This window comes from Rhinatrema bivittatum, chromosome 5 (genome assembly GCF_901001135.1).
Source record: "Rhinatrema bivittatum chromosome 5, aRhiBiv1.1, whole genome shotgun sequence".
Classification (NCBI taxonomy): domain Eukaryota; kingdom Metazoa; phylum Chordata; class Amphibia; order Gymnophiona; family Rhinatrematidae; genus Rhinatrema; species Rhinatrema bivittatum.
Window position 1 is genome coordinate 46460539 of NC_042619.1, and position 21514 is coordinate 46482052.

Sequence of the window (21514 nt, forward strand, 5' to 3'; positions counted from 1 at the left end):
AATTTTGAACCCTTACCCTATCCTGCCCTCTTTTAAGGAACCTAAATATAGAAACATAGAAATAACAGCAGAAAAGGACTAAACAGTCCATCAAGTCTGCCCAGCAAGCTTATGATAGCATCAAAAGTATCAGGCTTATTGGTTATGAGTAGTAATTGCCGCATCGGCAAGTTATACCCATTATTATTTGTTTTCCCAGACCTTAAAATTTATGTCCTTGTTGGTTGCTGTCTGAATCTGATTCCCCTTTTTTTCTATTTCCCCTACCATTAATGCAGAGATCAATATTGGAGCAGAGAGCAATATTGGAGATGGATCAACAGTACTTTTTTCTTCATTTCCATCCTTTAATCTTTAGGGGTCCACAGTGTTTATCCCATGCACCTTTGAAATCTTTCACTGTTTTTGTCTTAACCAGCTCCTCCAGAAGGGCTTTCCAAGCATCTATACTGTGTTATATATGTTATACTATAACTACATTCAAATTCCATGCTGAACAAATCTTCTGAACAGGAGGACACAGGATGTTTTCCCCCTTGAGGAAATGAACCACATCTGGATGAGACGCCAACAGTCTTCCCAGAATTCTACCTTGAAGGGAACCCTAAGACTGACACCTGAAACCCGAAGGGAATTATAGGCCAAACCCTTAGCCAAACTGCTTTGCCTAAAGGCTAGAATCAGTGGAATGTCCACCTTCAAAGGCTGCACCTTGTTCTGTAAACACCAGGATTCAAGGACTCTCCACACTCGGACATAAGCCAATGATGTGAAAGGCCTCCTTGTCTGAAGCAAAGTCTCAATCACAGGCTCCGAATAACCTTTCAAGTGGAACAGTCGCCTCTGAAAAGCCAAGCCGCTAGACAGAAGTGATCCTCCAGGTCTGAAAATACGGGTCCCCGCTGCAACAACTCCTTCAGATGGGCCACTAGACGAAGAAGGTCCGCCAACCATGACCAATGTGGCCGTTCGGGTGCCACCAGAATCATCTTGCCCGGATGAAGCTCGATGCACTGCAGCACTTGAGAGGCCAAGGTCGAAACATGTACAGCAACAGGTGTGTCGGCCAAGGTTGAATGACAGCATCGATGCCCTCTGATCGAACCTCCCTTCTGCGACTGAAAGAAAACAGTCGTCACATTTCCTGGAGTCGCCATGAGGTCTACCACTGGTCTGTTCTACTTGGCCTGAATCAAGGCAAAAGCCTCCACCAACTCCCACTCCCCTGGATCCAGATGCTGTCTGCTGAGGATGTCCGCCTGCACATTGTCCACTCCGGCCACATGGGAAGCTGCTATCCTTACTAGATGTTTCTCTACAAAACAAATAGCGCTGGAGGTGCAAGAACTATTCAGGCAAGCCTTTCCGGAGTCAAATATCCATTGAGAGACCTCACTGCACAATGTTAATATCCATAAAGAGACATCACTGCACAATGTAAATAAGTTACCTCTGTAAATTTTTACGCTACTATCCTTATCTCCTTCCTCTCCCAGTTCTACAACCTTGTTTTATTGTAACTTTTGCTTCCGTCGCACTTGTTAAAAGAACAGTTTTTGCACCCCCTGTTATATGTAAACCGGCATATGATCTTATCATGAATGCCGGTATAGAAAAACCTTAAATAAATAAATAAATAAAAATCTATCACCCTCTCCGTGAAGAAATATTTCCTGATGTTTGTTCTGAGTCTTCCTCCTTGGAGTTTCATTTTGTGACCCCTAGTTCTACTAATTTTTTTCCAGTGGGGAAGATTTGTTGATTGTGCATCATTAAAACCTTTCAGGTATCTGAAGATCTGTAACATAGCTCCCCTGCACCTCTTTTCTTCCAGGGTATACATATTTAAGTCCATCAACCTCTCCTCATAAGTCATTTGATAGAGACCCTCTACCATTTTTGTCGCCCTTCTCTGGAGAGCCTCCATCCTGTCTCTGTCTCTCTTGAGATATGGTCTCCAGAACGTAACACAATACTCCAGGTGAGGCCTCACCAAGGACTTGCACAAGGGCATTATCACCTCCTTTTTCTTCCTGGTTATTCCTCTCTCTATGCAGCATTCTTCTGGCTTTAGCTATTGCCTTGTCACATTGCTTCACCTTATTCAGTTTTCTAGACACTGTAAACCCAAGGTCCCTCTCTTGCTCCGTGCACAGCAGCCCTTCACCCCCCATCACGTACAGCTCTTTTGGATTACCACACCCCCGATGCATGACTCTGTACTTCTTGGCATTGAATCTCAGCTGCCATATCTTTGACCACCGTTCAACCTTCCTTAAATCACGTCTCATTCACTCTACTTCTTCCAGCATGTCCACTCTGTTGCAAATCTTAGTATCATACTCAAATAGATAAACTTTACCTTCTATCCCTTCCGCAATGTCACTCACAAAGACATTGAACAGAACCAGTTTCAACACCCATCATTGCAGCATTCCGCTTAGCTCTGTTCTCTCTTTAGAGTAGGTTCCATTTTCCATCTCAATCTGCCTTCTATCTGTCAACCAGTTTGTAATCCACTCCAACATCTTGACGCTCACTCCCAAGCTTCTCATTTTATTCATAAGCCTCCTTTACGGGACTGTATCAAAAGCTTTGCTGAAATCCAAGTAGATCACGTAGAGTGCTCTTTCTCGATCCAATTCTTTAGCCACCCGATCAAAAAAATCAATCAGATTTGTCTAACAAGACCTTCCCCTGGTGACTCCATGCTGCCTCGGGTCGAGCAACCCACTGGATTGTAGATAGTTCACTATCCTTTCCTTCTTCATTAATTTTCCCACCACTGAGGTGAGACTAACCGGCCTGTAGCTTCCAGTCTCCTCTCTGCTCCCACTCTTCTGAAGCGGGACCACCTCTGCTCGTCTTCAATCTTGAGGCACCATTTCTGTTTCCAGTGATCTATTGCACAGGTCCTTCTGCAGACTAGCCAGCACATCTCTGAGCTCCTTCAATATCCTGGGATGTATCTCATCCGGTCCCATGGTTTTGTCCACTTTCAGTTTTCCTAGCTCTTCCCATACATTCTCTTCTGTAAATGGAGTGTTGTCTACTCCTCCCCAACCAGTCTTGTCAACTAGTGATGGCTGTTCTTTAGGGTCTTCTTTAGTGAACACCAAACTGAAGTCATTGTTTAATATTTCAGCCATTTCTTTTTTTTTTTTCAAAATAATTTTTATTAGAAGCAAGAATATGCATCTATACATCAAATAACATTATTATACAACTAGGGCCAACATGGCTTAATATGACATCAACCAGGTGTACACACAAGACCAGCAGTTGATGTACAGTGAACAGATACATGGATATAGTGCAATTCTCGCTGCCTGTATTTTTTTTTTATCTCCCTGATACTTCCCCCCTCCTCATTCTTGAGCCTTCACCACATTCCCCCAGCTCAGACATCCAACCCTGCATTTATCCCATTCCCCCAAACATACCTCCATCCAGCCACCACATCCACAACACCCGCCTGCTCCACTCCCCCCCGAGACCAGGGAATTCATTGCCAAGATACACCATAGCTGATCTCCAACAAACCAGTTTGGGTTTCCTTAAGGAGGATTACAAAAAACGCTTGCCAAGAGCCCTCATTATGCTTATCTCATTTGCGATTACCAGCCATACAGTCCATCCATTCGATTTGCATGGATATAGCCATCTGATTTTGCCAGGCTGCAATAGCGGGAAATGTTGCAGGTTCCACCCACATCGATAAGATCATGCAGCATGCCAGCAGGACGGCAACTCTCCCAAACTTTACCGTAGAGTAAGTGCCGGTAAAAGTGTCAGAAAAGGGTGAGTCATCAGGGACTTGCCAGATATCTGAGTTGCCATCCCTGTACAGCGAGCAATAGTAGCCATCACTTCTGCCCAAAACTGTGTGAGCTTTGAACAGTTCAATAAACGATGTAATAAAGTGCCCTCCTCCAGGCCGCATTTAATACATAGGGGGAGTCAGTAAGGCCCATCCGGAACCGACGAACATCATCATAGAAGGTCAGGTGAAGAATTCGAAACTGCAGCTCATTGAGCCTTATGTCTGGATTTTGGGCATATAGAGATTTGATTCCGGAAGACCAATGATTTTAAGATTATTTCTTCTACCTCTATTCTCTTGGTCTTCAAGCTTATCCAATAGATCTTTTTGCTGGGCCTGGAGCATCGCCACATGCCTCTCAGAATCTGCCAGCCAGACCCCATAGTCAGAAAGCACCTGTTCCTCCTGATCCAGCTGCTTCGCCTGTCCTTCCAATGTCCCCTTTAGGTCATCCATAGAAGCCTGGATCTTAATTAATTGTGCATCCAATGCAGCAGAGATGCTTTGAGAGATCTGCTGAAACACCTCATCCAATACCGCTGCCAACATCTTGGTGCCGTCGGTTGTGGCCGCCATCTTAACCGTGCTTTGTCACCGCTCACGCCACTCCGTGTTGGCTGCTGTCTCATACCACCCATGGCACGTTGAACTCGCTGCTATGCACCCGTACTTTCCAGGCACCTCCCTTGATAGAACCACTGGAAAGGCACTAAACTGCACGTTTAATTAGTAAGAAAACACAAAAGGGCGGACTCCATCTCAGCCAGGTGGGGTCACGTTCTACTCCACTTCCCCCAGCCATGATCTCTGACCACTCGCGTTTCACCCGGCAAATTTTTTTTTTTTTTTTCCAGTCCAGACCCCTCAGAGGCTGTCCCAGGCAGAAATATCCCAGATTGCTGTGCTAATTACTGGAATTACTTAATAGAGGAAACATACTCTGGCGGCCGCCATCTTGGCCACATTGTATTGTGCTCTGCCCCGCTTACCACCAGTCACAGCCACCTGTTACCTTCGGCGCTGCAGCAGTCCTCCTTCAAAGGCATTCATCTGGCAGAGACCCTCCCAGTCAGAATCGCTCCAAAGCGCCACTCGAATCTTATTACTATGATTTTTTGGTGTCAGTGGGGGTAAGTCGTGGTAGCAGCCGCCATTTTGGCCTGGTCTTGCCACGCTTCTTTTCAGAGTGCACCGGCCACAATCATTTGCTGCCCGCAGTGTACCAAAATGTCTTCATGATGAGCTGGGTCCCTTCAGGAGCCCTCCCGAGCCAGATTGCCGTGGAAACGTCACCTTTTTTAGAATGTTAGCGGGGGAAACTTGGAGGGGGACCGTGGAGCTCAATCTCCAGGCTCTCCTGCTGGTGATGTCATCACCCGGAAGTCCCGGCCATTTCTTTGTCACTCTCCCCCCATTGATCTTTGTCTCCTTTTAATTTCACTATACCACTTTGGATCTTTCTCCTTTCTCTGATATATCTGAAAAAATGTTTTGTCACCTCGCTTTACCTCTTTGGCAATCCTACTTCTGCCTGACTTTTTGCTTTCTTGATTTCTTTCTTCATCTTCCTCAGTTTCACTAGATATTCATCCCTGTGTTCTTCATTTTGAGACCCTTTATATTTTTTTGAACGCTGTTCTTTTTGCCTTTATTTTATCAGCCACCTCCTTTGAGAACCAGATTGGTTTCTTATTTCTCTTACTTTTGTTTACTTTTCTAACATATAGATTTGTTGCTCTTGTAATTGCTCCTTTGAGTTTGGCCCACTGTTGTTCCACCTCTCTCATTTCCTCTCAGTCTTCAATTTCTACTTCCAGGTACTTCTTCATTTCGACAAAGTCTGTAGTTTTGAAATTATTCAGGTCTTCGTGTGACTTCTCCATATGTTATTTGTTATATCAAACCATACCATTTGTTGATCACTGGTGCTGAGGTGGGCACCCACCTGGACATTAGAGGCATTATCCCCGTTAGTGAGCACAAGGTTGAGTATAACTCCCTCCCTGGTGAGTTCCATTAAAATTGGTTTGAAGAGAACCCCTTGCAGGGCATCCACTATCTCTCTCTACTTCTGGTAGATTCTGCAGAAGGGATTCTCCAGTCTATGTCTGGCAAGTTAAAATCTCCAACAATCAACACTTCTCTCTTCTTTCCCAACTTTTGGATGTCTTCAACCAGATCTCTGTCCAGTTCTTCCTATTGAGTCAGAAGCCTGTCCCTTTTATTGGCTGTCTCCTGCCACCCCCATTCTTTAGTTTAAATGTTTGGTAATATATGATCTGAATTTCTCAAATAGCACCCTCTTTCCTGCTACTGACAAATGTAGACCATCCTTTCCATATAGTCTTTTACTGCTCCATACTCGACCCCAGCCTCCAAAGTAAATCTAAAGTTGTGAAATGAACCCAGGAAATTTTTTTGATGCTCAGATATCTAGGAGGAAAGGCCTCAAGTCTTCGTACCTAGGTGCCCCAAAAGGGGCTTAATTTGCACTGGCTGAGGTCATTTTTAATACGGTCAAGCACTTGAAAATCCATGGATGAGTATGGCTTTCACTTCTCCCTTGTGGTGCTTTTTGTTTGGTTGATATGCAACCAAATTCAGTGCTAGGTATTCCAAGGGTCAGGTTTTATGAAGGAGCAAGTGCTGAGAAACCTGCTAACAGACAATGTAAGAGACACTATCCCTTTTCTACTTTTGGCCTGGTAGTTACTCTTTTCCCCTTTTTCTTCCAACCAGTGCTAAGACTCTGGTACCATAACCCTTTATTCACAACTACACAGGGATTTTTCCTCAATTTAATAGACAGCCCCTCCCAATAGTCCTAGTCTGGTCATTAGATCCATAGTCTTGAGACCAGGATCCAGGTACCAGGGCTCCTTCCAGGACTTTGATTCATAGGTTCCATATCTGGCCTTTGATTATCACCTTTAACAATAACCATAGGAGCTATGAATGCTGCCTCCATAGCATCCTCAGCAGAAGCCCCCAATCTGGGAAGGAAATCAAGAAGTTTCCACATTTATTTTCTTTCTTTATTTAAAAATATTTCTTAACACACACCTTCCAAAGTTTGGGATGGGGTACAAAGTAACATACATAAAATAGATACAGTATATATAACTAAAATAAAACTGCAAACAAGTCAAACTGACATTCAAAGCGAACTACAAGAGGACCATCAAGAATTAGGAGGAAAGATTACATTAGTCAGCTGTTTCAAAGGCTTAAACAGAAAAGTTTTAACGTTGTCTTAAATGCCTTGGTTTCTTTTGTTCTATGGACATAAGACGGCAAGGCATTCCACAGCTTAGGCCAGGTTGTGGAAAAAGCTCTCTCATGCATCTCCACCAAGTGTACAGCTTGGGGTGATGGAATGTCAAATAGTAATATAGTAATGATGACAGAAAAGCACCAGATGGCCCATCTAGTGTATCCAGCAAGCTTGTGATAGTAACTGCTGCTCCATGCCTTATAATATGAGTAGTAATATTTACAATCAAGTGTCAAACCCATAACAAATGACTGCTGGCAACATTTTTACTGGGTGAGGAGCCTTCTTGATAATTCAGACAATGCTACTTGATATTCTTTGCTTTGGGACTTAGCCGTAGAAGCTGTCCTGTGCTTTTTCCCATATATCTACATGTCATTACCCCAGACAGTCAGGGCCCATGTTTGTTGTTGTCCATATCCAGTTCCCCTTCCACCTCCCTCCCCCCCCGTTGTTGAAACAGGGAGTGATGTAACAGTTGTACCAAAAACATCAAGTCTATTGATTGAGGGTACTAATCCCATGCCTTCTGTTAAGGGTAGTAATTGCTGTTCTGTGCAAGCAAACTGACTAGAAATCAAAAAGTCTATGAAAGGGTATAAATTGTTACAGTGAATTTTCAACAGTTACACATGTAAATGTAACATACTGTTATAGCAATTTTCAAAAGTCCATTAACTCGCATTAAATCCACTTAACGCAGGTAAAACGGATAAAGTGCAATTACACATGCAAAACCCAGTTTACTCAAACCGTGTATGTTGAATTTATCCAAGGAGAATTTGTGTTTTTTTTTTAACAGGTTATGACTGATGACTGCTTATTTACAGTAAATTGAATGTGTGAGTTTATGAGAAGCCAGGGGCATGAATGCAGAACTGGAGTAATGTGTTTCTGGAATCTGTGCCGGATAAAATGCGAGTTGCTACGTTTTCATCAAATTGCAATGATCTAAGTGTGTTGGATGGAAGACCAACATAAAGGGAATTATAGTCTGCTCCACTTCCACCGAGGCACTGGGCTGGCAGTACCCGTTTTTCTTCCCAAAGCGCATTATGTGTAGCATAATCCTTGTAATTTAGTACACAGAGTGATGCTATGCAAACATTTTCCATATTAAAATTAAATCTTAAAAGCAAAAAAAACAAATGCATATCAGGATAATAATAGTCATATGTTGGTGCCATTTGAAATATCTGTCCCTGTATTGGAGACTCTAAATGTTCAGCATTTCTTCCTTCCCTGACAGGGAGACATTGTGTATGTGAATTATGCCCGTACAGAAGACTTTTTTCAGCTGGAGCGGGCGATGGGAATCAACTGTTCTGGAAAGATAGTCATTGCCAGATATGGGAAGATCTTCAGAGGAAACAAAGTAATGTATTATGTCTGCTCTTAAAAAGATTTGTAGCATTAGAATTCCTGGAGAAACACGACTTGAGGTTGTTATAAATTATCTGCTGCACATTTCTTTACTACATGATTTAGTCGGCAACCCCCCTGGGTGCGTGATATATGTTGCTGAGCATGTGCTAGGTCAAAGAAATCCACTGCAGTTTCGGTTGCCAAGCTCATAAGTAATGAGCTAATCTGCTGCAACTAGAAAATGGGAAAGAAAAAAAACTGTACATCTTACAGGTTACAGTATTTTAGAATGTATAGTAGGGCCAGAATAAAAGGCTATCATTGCCAACTATCACAAGAAATGGTCAGCCCCTCCCCTCGCTCCATTCCACCTTCCCCTTCAGATACGCTCACCTCATCTCCTCTCGGCTTCATCTAGTCTTGGCAGCAAACTGAGGGGGAAAGGGCATCACGCGCCCTCTTCCTTCTGCTTTGCTCCCTTCTTTCTTCCTGCACTCCCCTGGTTGATCTAACAGGGTTGAGAGGTTGGGAGGAAGACATGGGAAGGTGGAGGAGAGCTGGAGCTGGAACTGGTGTCAGGAAGACCACTGGGCAGCCTGGGCGCGTGACTTGCGCCATCATCTTCCATGTCACTGTGTTACTAGTTACTATCTAAACACAACACATAACATAATAAGTAACAAGAGATTGTAAGTATCTTAAGACAACTCACTTACTATTATGTGAAAACTGTTGAAATAGATCTAGTGTAGTACAAACCTTCTGTCCTAGACCTCAATATGTATTAGAAAATCACAGTAGATTTATATTAATCCCTGTTGTGTTGATCTGTTGTATGAATGTTACTTTTGTAAACCGTTGTGATCTTCATTTGGGACGACAGGATATAAAATGTCTAAATAAAATAAATAAATAAACACACTACAGTGGCAGCTGTGCAGTGCTAGCAACAGCACGGAGGCACTCAGTAGAAGAGCTTCTTTTATGTATTTTATTTATTTCTAAATGTATAACCCACCTATCTACAATATTATGTGGGTTACAATAGTATACACACATCCTGTTACAAAACAAAAAGCTAGGTTCAGCAGCTGCTACTTAGCCAGATAAGTCACATATTTGACTAAATAAATAGCTGGATAAGTTGTGGGTGGGCAGTGGGCAGATCAAGGTGGGGCTACTTAGGGGCAAAGGATAAAGTAGTCAGACTTGGTGGGGGGGGGAGAAGGAGAAGACCCCCCCCCCCCCCACACACACACACACACTCTCCCCTCCCCTACATTGGATTGACATGGATTAGCAGCAATGGCACACGTTCTCTCTCTCCCTGACCTCAGCACTCTCCTCATTCCCCCACCACCACCATGCCAGTGCTGACCTTAGAAATATAGGAAGTCCATAATAGTTATCCATCTAAGTGGCTTAACTGTCTATATTCAGCCCTCATCTAGCTAAATTCTAAGTGGCTAGAATTTAGCCAGATAAATTAGGGGTGATCCAGGGGCGTAACTGGGTGGAGTTCAGTTAGCCTGCTAACTCCAATATTCAGAATGAATCGGTTGAGTTAGCTGGATAAGTCTAGTCAAGTCAAAGAGCTGTCCTAAAGTTAGCTAGCTAATTAAGGTCTAGATTCATCAAAATGCTATAAATTTCACATGAATCCACCACTAAACCTCACTTTGAGTTACTTGTTGACTCTCCTACAGTGGTATAAATAGTTGACTAATATGGAAGCCTTACGGGTAGATTTTAAATGCCCGGCGTGTGTAAATCCCGGGGGTTACATGCATGGCTGGGCCTTGCATGTGCCATGCGCATTTTCAAAGGGGCCCGGCCACGTGCGTAACCCCCATATGCACCGAAGTGCCGGGCCCAGAGAAAGGGGCAGACTGGGGACAGGGAGGGGCAGGGCTGGAGGCAGCCGGTACAGCGGCCATTTGCTGCTGTGTTAGGGAAGCGCTCGCCGGCAGTCGGCTGGGGCGTGCAAGCTGCTTCTGCTCCAATGGAGCAGCAAGCAACGAAACAAAAAAAAGAAGAGGTAGAAGACAAGGTTTAGGGGTGGGGAGGAGAGGAGAGGGAAGGAGTATGAGTAGGGGGGTAGGGAGGTTCCCTCCCACTCCGCTCCTTAATTGGAGTGGAGTGGGAGGGAACTCGGGGAGGACCAATTGCGTTGCCACGTGTAATCTTATAAAGTAGTCCCCCTCCTTTCATGCGCGGATTATAAAATTCCGTGCGCATGTGCGTGCGGCTATGGGATTTTATAACATGCACGTGTTGGAGCACGCAAGTTATAAAATCAGCACGTCCATGTTTTAACGCCAGGAAGTGCGTGCGCGCATCTTTTAAAATCTACCCCTTCCAGTCTTAGTCTCTCTCTCTCTGTGTTAATGCCTCTCATTTTCATAAACTCTGTCCAAACTCCTCCCTTTTGACAAAAAATTTGCATTCATATCTCATGATGTGATAAATAAGGCATGCATTATCGTGGGCGTTAGGACCCTAACGGCCTAACGCATTTTGATAAATGACCCTGTAAGATAGCTGGCTATATTCAATATTGTGGCTGCACTATTGAATATGCCTCCAAAGTCAGTCGGATAAGTTTATCCGGCTAAGGCCAGGATTTATCAAACTATCGCATGCGATAGGAAGAGGGCAGGGGGCCCAATCTGATGTATAAAATGTGCTACCTCATAGTGGCGTCCCCTTAGTCACAGCATTCTGTACGGTTGTATGGGTTGCACACCCCAAAAGCTTGCTATGCCTATATGTTTGCCTATACTAAGAAGTCTACTGTACAATAGACGTCAGTAGCATATTCCTTTGAAGGATATTTGTGTCTTTCATCATATTAGAAACATAGAAATATGACGGCAGAGAAAGATCATATGACCCATTTAGTGTGTCCATCTGCCCAACTAATTTAGCTTTACAATTCCTATCATTCCCTCAGAGAACCCCTGTTTTTACTCCATTCTTTCATGAATTTAGATACTGTTTTTGTCTCCACAACCTTCATTGGGAGGCCGTTCCATGCATCCACCACCGTCTCTGTAAAGAAACATTTCCTAAGATTACTCCTGAGACTACCTCCTTTCACCCTCATCCCATGACCCTTCATTCTAAAACCTCCTTCCCACTGAAAGAGGCCTGCCATCTATGCATGGAAACCTTGGAGGCACTTACACACCTCTATAACATCGCCCCTATTTTGCCTTACCTCTAGGGTATACATATTTAGATCTTTAAATCTGTCCCCACTGTTCAAATTGATTTCTTACAACCGTTCATATCTCTTTTAGGTTAAGAATGCCATTCAGGCTGGTGCCAAAGGAATCATCCTGTACTCAGACCCAAGTGATTACTGTGCCCCTGGGGTAGAACCCTATCCAGATGGCTGGAACCTTCCTGGAGGAGGAGCCCAACGTGGTAATGTGCTAAATTTGAATGGTGCCGGGGACCCTCTTACTCCAGGCTATCCTGCAAAAGGTGAGTGACAACACTCATTGGGGTAGATTTTCAAAGGGATACGCCCGTAACCCCCGAAAAGCTACCCCAAGCTGCCCCTGTGCGCGCCAAGCTATCTTGCATAGGCTCGGTGGCGCACGCAAGCCCCGGGACGCGCGTATGTCCCGGGCCTTGCAAAAAGGGCCGGGGCGTGGGCGGTCTGGGGGTGGGGGCGTGGCCTGAGCCTCCACGCACAGCGGCCATTTGCCGCTGTGCCTGGGATCGTGGGCCGGCTGTCAGCCGGCGTGCGTAAGTTACGCCTGCCGGGAGGCAGGCATAACTTCTTCAACAAAGGTATTGGGGGGGTTTAGATAGGGCTGGGGGGCGGGTTAGGTAGGGGAAGGAAGGGGGAGGTGCAGGGGGGGGGGGTGGAAGGAAAGTTCCCTCCGAGGCCACTCCGATTTCATGGAGGCAGGCTGCGCGGCTCGGCACGGGCAAGTTGCACACTTGTGCACCCCTTTGCGCGCACCGACCCTGGATTTTATAACATGCGCGCGGCTGCGTGCACATGTTATAAAATCGGGCGTAGATTTGTTTGCGCCGGGTTGCGTGAACAAATCTGCGCCCGCGTGCAGGTTTTAAAATCTGCCCCATTATATATAACCCTCTTCTTAAACTAAAGAAATTCTGGTTGTAAGATATCCTCTGCAGATCGTTAAATTTCATAGCCAGTCTGAAAGCCAGCTTCAAGCAACAAAGTAGCTGAGCAGATATTTTTGCAAGGTTAATGAATGTTAGCTTTTCTTGAGTGACCTCTAGTGAGCATAAAGAACTGGATATAAAAAAGACAGGTTTAAATCCAGATACTCCTTTTGCTACTTCTTGTGCCAGCTATTTTATCTTCCATTGTCTCAGGTACCTATTTCAACTGTAAGCTTTTGTAGGCAGGGACTTGTAGTACCTGTGTGTAATTTGTTGTTAAGCACCCTGGTTAGAGCATTGTATTAATGTGCAAGTAAATAAAACTTAATGAAGGTTTGAACTTTCTGAGAGTTGAAGAGGATCATCATTTTCAGAATTAATAGCTAAATCCTGTTATTATGTAGTATAATTTGACATGGGGGTGTGGTGAGAAGCGGGCAGGGCAGAGAAAGATGTGCTTGTTTGGAAGCAAATATTTGTGCGCTTGTCAAGGTTTTCCACCATGGAGAGCATAATCTTTGCCGTAGCAGGTTAATGCAGCTCCTAAAAAAAAGGTTCTGATGTGCTTGGCTGATTCAGTTTTCCCTTCCAACATGTTTACTATAAAAGCGAGTGCCGTCATTTCACAGTCCTATGTTAGATGCCTGCAGCTATCTGATTCTAACGAAAAATATCTTTGAAAATGCGACATTGGGAAAATTCAACAGAGAGCAAAAAAAAAACCAAAAACAATAGTAACTGCCAAATTCAAATGTCCAGTCTCAAAACTAGGATTGAATAACAGGACGATTGCCTGTGCAGGGAGTCCGGTAGATCTGTGAAGGTCAGACTTAGATGATGAGTCTCATAAAAGAACATTGGACACGTTTACCCACTTCCCAAACCTCTTTAATTGCTTCAGTTCCCTAACAAATAGTCTTTTACCATTATATTGTAATCCATGAAAATATATGCTGCCTCTCTGAAGGTATAACCCTTCCTTGAGCTGGATAAAGTATAGCAGTCGGTAACATAGGGGTCTATGTGCTAAAGTTTCTTAGAACCACATTTAATGCAGTTATTTGCTAAACTAATTATAAGCAGAACGCGACTGAGTTAAAATGGCAGCGTTAACCCGAATGTGACCCTTTTAGCACAGCAGCACTTTCTGCGGCCTGCATTAACTGAACGGGAGAGGGGGGCCCAATTAGTGAAGGTGGCAGGGGACCCGGTACGGGGTAGAGGAGGGGGACCACCCACCCTCCTTCTCAAAAACAGGAATCCCATCCCACCAGATGTCCTCACAATTCAAAATACGAAGGAGCAAGGCTGCCATTCTGGCAAGAGCTAGCAGACGTGTCAGGAGCGAGGCAGGACACTCTCCTGTCGTTTCTCTGGTCCCGGGGAGGGGACAGGAGGCAGTGGTGGCGGCTGAGGCGAGTGGCAGGGTTGGACATTTCAGGAGGGAGCGGGAACTGGGTGGGTTGGGTGTCCGCAGGTGAGGAGGGCTTCTTCCCACTTATTGTCTATTATCACGCTGTCAACTACACGTCTCGGGGTGCAATTATATTTACTTCTGTAACATGGCTGCTGTGGTAAATTTAACACAACTTTTTAAATACCATGGTAATAAGTAATAGGCTTAATACCATAGCATTTCCTATTTAAATAGGTGGCCATTTCCAGGGTTGCTAACATCACATTAGCACCTGTGTATTATGCAATGTATGTATTCACATGCACATTAGCCAAAATGTGCTTTGATATATATAGAGACCCCTTAATCAGGCAGAAAATTTTGCAAAGGGAAGGAATTTTTCCACCTATACTGGGTGGTGTGCAATACTCCTAGGGAGGAACAATCCTAGTAAAAAGACCTCCAGAGTAAATGCAATACCCCACAAAGCCACCCTTGCAAGTATAGCCGGGGCGCTGTAATATTTGCTCATGATAGACACTTTGTCCCTCTCCTTTCAGCGACAAACAGTCCACGAGGGGGGGGGGGGGGGGGTTGTCATGCGATTGATCCTGACCCTGCTGTATTCTCTAGTTAGTGTAAATTAATAAAACAATGTCCAAATCAATTAATTTCCTCATAACCGATTTTCACACACACACATTGCACCCTTCAGACACAACCGTGCTCACTGTCTGAATAGGGGTGACAGAAAAGTAAGTGATTTGTAATTGAGTGTTACACAAGTTTCATTAAAATCCCAGTAAATACCCTTGAAATTTACAGTCTTAGCACCTATCCAGTGAAAGGTCCGGCCCCACCACTTGCCAATTAACAACGAATAATCAGCTGTTACCCTATCATTCCCAAAGCAGAATACCTTTACAAGTTTAATTCAAATCCTAGTAAAAATACCTTCAGTGTAATTTCTTATAAAGTCACCCTTACAATTCTAATTCAATTCCCAGTTAATAACCTTGAAATTTAGAGGCAGTCTCATCTCCCACCCAGTGAAAGGTCCTGCTACTGTGCTGATAAGTCTCCTACAAGCAGGAAAAAAGCACCAGTTGATTATTCAGTCTCAATCCAGGTCACAAAAGCGTCCATAGACTCCTCCATTTAGCCTATCACAAATTCTCCACAGAAGGATGTAAAAAGTAAACTAATATATTTTACAGGAAGAGTTTTTAGCATATCAAGCAGAAGCTGCCAAAAAAAGGCATCTGTCTACTGCAGTCATCTTGGTTCTGCCTGCATAGAGTTCTCATGAGAATTTGGACAACAGCATCCTAATTTATTTAGGATTAGATTCAAGAATTGGGCAAAAGCAGAGCCAACAATTTCAAAAAAAGTCTGTATGCACCCATAATTCTGATCCAGCTCTTCTTTTCCTACAATTTCTGGAAGGCGAATAAAGCACATAAGATGTGCAAGCAAAAACGTGTGTAGAAATAGCACCATGGGAATTTTACCTAATTCTTAAGTGTATCACTAAGGGACAGACGTACATAGGGGCTCAGTTACAGAGGCAGGTGCTAGAGTGGTCCAGCACAGCACTGGGGTGTGCTTGCTGCTAATTTAGGCAGCTGACTAATGGATGGGTAGGGCAGAATTATGCAGTCACAATTGTGGCAGGGAAGATTAGAGATCAGTGGGGAAAATAGGATTTTTCCTACCAGTTTTCTGATATGATGGAAAGCCTACAAAACTGCCCCTATGCAAACCATGAATTTGAAATAAAAGATTCTTTTTCAAAGTCAAGGATTTTATAAATGGTTTTCAAGGTGCCATCAGGTTTAGGAAGGCTCAATATGGGGGTAAATCTGCTAATGCCTGCCTGATGCACCTTGATTTTAATATTAAAATCAGGGGCATTAGTAAAAGACGCTCTTTGGTTGCATAGTGCCAGCTCATAAATAGATCTTTGTTTCCACTCTAAAAGAGTCTGAACCAGGCTGTAAATTGCATTTCTTACTTTCCCCTGGTGCTAACCTGTTGTAAGTAAGCCCCACTGTGTTGAAATTCATGTGGCTGTGATTTCTTTGCTCCAGAGATTTCTCAATCTAAGTTTAAGCACAGGGAGATTAAGAAACTTCTGAAGATCATACAGTATGCAGCGCACTAAGGATAGTAGCATGGGCTTCAGGTTTCAAGGCTCTGGACTCCAGTTCACTAACCATGTCCTAGGAAATGTTTTGGAATCCAGTTTTGAATCCTGTGTTGGCATCTATTGTGTGAGGAAAAGGAAAAAAAAACCATTCAGAAGGTGTAAATTATTCAAACTCATTTTCTATGTCTTTATATTGATTGCAATTGTGTACAAGAAAGTAAACATCTGTACTTCATGGCATGTGTCTGGATCAAAATACAGATAGCATGGGGGGGGGGGGTATCATTTCATGCTCTTCTACCCAAGAAGGCAAAAGAGACTTTCTTAAATAATTAGGGAAGTCTTGTAGGCAGTCACGCTCTGAGGCTGGCAGCTGGAATGTATTCTTGGCAAAGTGGACCAAAACAACTGGGAAAACTGGATGGGCTAGTTGATCTTTTTCTGCAGTCGTATGCTGTGTTACTATGTTATTACAATAAGACGGTCGCTGACAATTTTTCTTTTTCTCTTATTCCTGTGTTCTTTCTTCCCCAGAGTATACCTATAGATACGATGCTGATGAAGGCGTGGGTATTCCTAGCATCCCAGTTCACCCTATTGGATATCGTGATGCAGAGATTTTCTTGCGGTAGGTAGACTCAAGGATTGGGGCATGATTTTCATGAAGGCGTGCGCACATAACACCATGTTTTTTATGCCTGTAGATCGCATTCTGAAATCAATCAGGACCCAGTGTGTGCTTATTTTATTTATTTATATTCCACCTATAAGCACTTCGAAGCAGATTACATGCAGGAATTGTAATTTTTAGTTGAAGATTATATTGTAGAAGGATTTTTTAAGCTGAGTTTCCAGAAAGACATTACAGATGGGAGGGCATCTTTACAATGTTCAATTTTTTATACAAAATATTGGATATTTTTAGAATGTTCCTGCCATTAGCGGAGCACAATAGATATGTAAATAAGGGGGATTTAAGCACTTACCCATGGGGTTACACACCTAGGGCCTGATTCATCAAGGCATTTTCCCATAGACACAGAATGGGAAAAATGCTTGGTGAATCAGGCCCTTAGATCCCCAGGTGTGAAAATTGCTGCAGGCAAAGCTGCTAAACATAGTTGTGTACTTTCACGGCATGGCTATACTTAGCCGCTTAGCAAGTAGGTGTTCCCGGGTGTAGGAGGGAGGTTTGGGACAGGAGAGATAAGTGTGCACGTAGAATTGCCTTTTTAATTCTGTGCATGATGTTTCTCCCCTGGAATCCCAGCCACACAAATAGATGCAAGATAATATACAATAATAAAAATAATTTGAATTTTTAAGCTCACCTTCCCAATTAATGCTCAGATTGGCTTACAGCATTAGTAGTAATTAAGGTGCAATAGGTTTGCACTTGAAAATTATCTACGAGGTAACTGAGTACCAAAGTCCGAACTTTGCTACTACATGTAATACTCAGATTTGCATACCTATTATTTATCCAACCCGAAATATTTCAAGTTCTTAAGAGACTTGATAAGATGTCCAGTTTCCTATTGAAAAGCATCAGAGCAAGGAATTCTTAGAAAGTCCCATTGGTAACTTTTTTTTAACCAGATAAGATATCCTTTTAATACCTTGTTTACATGTTTTAATCGTTCAATGTAAAGCGCCATGCCTGGCGCCTGTTTATGTTACAATGTGAACCGATATGATATCCTGGATGAATGTCGGTATATAAAAATTTTAAATAAATAAATAAATAAATATCCCTCCTTTAAAGATCAGGATGAATATTTTGCAGGTTGTGATACCTTTTTTTTGGATCTTTATGAGAATTATGCAGATTTTGTTTTACATGGGCAAGGATAGCAATGGGTTAATCTTGTTAGGCGATTAATGTATGTAAAGAAATAAATATCAGTCACACCACAGTTGTAATTTTCTGTTCCTATGTCTTCTGCTCTGCCTCCGAGAAGAGATATACTGTATTTGTTTTCTGGTTGCCTTGCAATATCGTCTTTATTGGTATTTCAAAGTGCAGGAAACCTGCCAGCTCTGATCAGGGGAGGTTGCCGACCGCTATCCTCTCAGCTGACCTTTTAGTCCATGTTCTCCTTACATCTTTTCTGACAGGGAGAAATAAAGGTCAAACAACAAGTTGTAGGTGTTACCTTTATTTTTGGACAAATTTACAGGGTCATTTATCAAATTGTGTTAGGGCCTTATAGTGCACAATAACGCTGCAACACACATGATAAGGCCCTAACGCCGGGGGCCAGGGCAGCGCCTGGCATGCAGGTGACCACGGCGGGGAAGACTACAGGGAGCACATCTTTCCTCCACGAGCATCCTTGCTGGGCATGCCAGAGGTCTATGTGGTTTGCAGGTATCTCCTCAGTTCCTGGGCTATCCTGGAATTATATGAAGAAATCTGAGGGGATTTGGATCAAAGTCACCGCAAGGACCCATGCTGTGCCTGACCTCACTAAACTGTTGGCCACCCTGCATTTCATGACAACCGACTCCTTCCAAATGACAGTAGTGGTCATGGGAGGAATGTCTTAAACCACTTTCTCCCACTGTCTGGACCAGGTCATCACAGCAGTCTCTGACCGCATTAATCGCTACATTGCATTTCCTCGGGACAGGCAGGTCTTGAAGAAACTTGAAAGAGAGGTTTTTATGCCTTCGCAAACTTTCCCAATGTTCTGGGAGCTATCGACTGCATTCACGTGGCCATCATTCCACCCCGTGACAGGGAGGAGATCTTCTGCAACAGAAAACTCTTCCACTTCCATCAACGTGCATGTGGTCTCTGACGCACAAATGCGCATCCTCGACATGGTGGCCAGGTACCCGGGAGCCGCACACGATTCCTTTATACTTAGCCAATCGGGCCTCTTTGAAAGTTTTGAGGATGGCCTGTATGGTGATAGTTGGCTGGTAAGTAATAGAGATGCTTCTTTCTATATTCCATCTCTGGCTATGTGTTTGTTGCATATGGTACGGAAATGGGGAGGGGGTAGCTGGGGGGGGGGGGAGGAAAAGCATCTCTGCCATGACAAGTGTACAGTTACATCTGTAGGCCATTGGCCCAGGGCCTGGCTTTTTCTCCCCATGCTGCAGAGGCCTGCAAATCTTGTGACAGCAAACAATGCACTGGCCCTAAAGCCTGATATGTAAGCAGGCACTATACACTTTCAACGTGTTAATTTTCAAAATGGCCCTGTTCCTATCCTCCCAATGGGAGCTATAAAAATCTCACTGATTAATGCCAAGGTTGAGGTGTCCAGTTTGCTGGTTCTGCATGATCATGTGTGGCCTGTTAGTGAAGCGTCATCCAGATTGTCGGCCACAGTTTGTCTTGACCCTCACACACCTCAACCAGAAGCAGTGTTCTGTGCATGTTTGGTGGTCTGGCATATTCCCTGTGTCAGGGCTCACAAATTGGTTTCTATGGAGGATCTACTGCAGAGCCAGCAGGGACATTCACAATCACACCATGAGGTATTGTTTTTGCAGCGAACACAGGTGTGGCAGCTCTTATGTATTGCTTCAAGGTTGGAAGCCTGCTACACACCAGTACTCTTAGCTCAGTTGCGAGGGCCTGGCACTCAATTGTTGGAATACCCAGATGCGATTTAGTAGTTCTGAAGAGCTGAGCTACTTTTGGCTACTGCTAACCTGCACATATACTGGCAGGTTAGGTTCCCAAAACTGGCCCAGAACAATGTGACATGCACTTAGGCTAGGCAAATCATCCTTTAAGACACAGGGAAAGGTGCAGGCAACCTTATGCAGTCTTATAGGATGCTGTGGTTTGCCAGCCAGATCTGAAAGTGACAATGCTATGATTGATGGCTTAAATCTGTCATTGCTGCAGGAGATTCTGGGTATGGTTGCAGGACCTGGCTTCTCACCCCATTCCCAAAACGCTGGCAGAGATGAGGTACAACAAAGCCTTATGTGCTATCCGCTGTATCACTGAAAGCACCTTCGGAGGTCTCAAAAGTCACTTTCACTGTTTGGACAAGACAGGTGGAGCTTTAATATATGCCCCACCCAAAGTTACAGATATAATGCTGCTTTGCTGTGTCTTCCAAAATCTCGCTGTACGCATGGACCACGAATGGAGATATATCCGGATCTGCCCCAGATCCCCCATGTGTCCCCGCACAAGCCGAGGACAGCACGCTGAATGGCAGCCAGCTTTGCCAAAACCTTATACAATGCTACTTTGTCTGATAGGCCTCACCTACCACATCCCCTTCCATGGAAGGGAGCCCAGTAAACTGTTAGCTGCTGCTGCTCTCCTCGCTGCTATCTTTCTTTCTCTCACAGTTTTTCTGTGTAGGTCACTGTGTAACAGAAAACACGTATACCTATTCAGGATTTGTCATGACATTGGAGCAGTAGACTGTACTTATTTATTTATTTATTTATTTCAGATTTTTATATACCGGCATTAGAGACAGCAGTCACATCGTGCTGGTTCACATAAAACAGGGGTGCATAGTAAACATAACTATAACAATGGTGTTGAAAAGGCAGTTACATATAACAGGGTGATAAGAACTTGGCTGAGAAGGAAGAGAAAGGAAAGGTTATTAAAATTCACACAGGTAAACGATAGAAGATAAGGATGACCATGGTGTATTTGGAGATTAGTTAATCGAGTTGGAGATTAGGGGTGGCTTGGCAGTGTTCTATCAATTGGCGTCCGGGAAAGCTTGTGTGAATATCCAGGTCTTTAGTCTTTTTTTGAAAGTTGAGATGCATGGTTCTGTTCTTAGATTTGAGGGGATGGAGTTCCATAGCTCCATACTTGAAAACAATTGTGAAAGTAAAGATTACATCAAATACATGTGGCTGCCATAATATGTTCTTCCTGATAGTGGCACTAAAAGAGGCATGTGTGGCACGACAGTTTGTGGCCTAGATAGAGCTATGGAGCTTGCCGGCCCTCCCCAGCGGGCCTCATCCTAGCGCTTACATGTGGATGAGATAGTGCCACAAGTGTGATGCCACCACAGTGCTCCTCGAGCATGGAGAGCCTCAGCCATACCTGGGAAACTTTTGACTTACAGTCACCCTGAGATTACCATGGATTAGCAGGGGGGGGGCGGCAATTGCACAGTGGGACCAAATGCTCACAAATTTGCTCTTACGTGTTCACACTTACTTTCACTGCTCATTCTCTCACATTCTCACATGTCCATTTACACCTTTACTTCTGCCTTTCTCCCACCAACATACATACACGCACTAGGAATGTGAATCGGGCTTCGGACGATTGAAAATATCGGACGATATTTTCAAAATCGTCAGAAATCGAGGGCTCCCGATAAGAGAACCCCACGATTTTGTTCCTGG

The 21514-nt window shown here is 43.9% G+C and overlaps 1 protein-coding gene across 1 annotated transcript in view; it reads left to right on the forward strand.

Moving 5' to 3' along the window:
• The window catches only part of LOC115091935 (N-acetylated-alpha-linked acidic dipeptidase 2-like), a 224425-nt gene that overhangs the window by 61282 nt on the left and 141629 nt on the right, over positions 1–21514 (forward strand). The window contains 3 exon segments of the mRNA XM_029602298.1: positions 8347–8472; positions 11765–11951; positions 16691–16784. Coding sequence (XP_029458158.1) covers positions 8347–8472; positions 11765–11951; positions 16691–16784 — 407 coding nt within the window.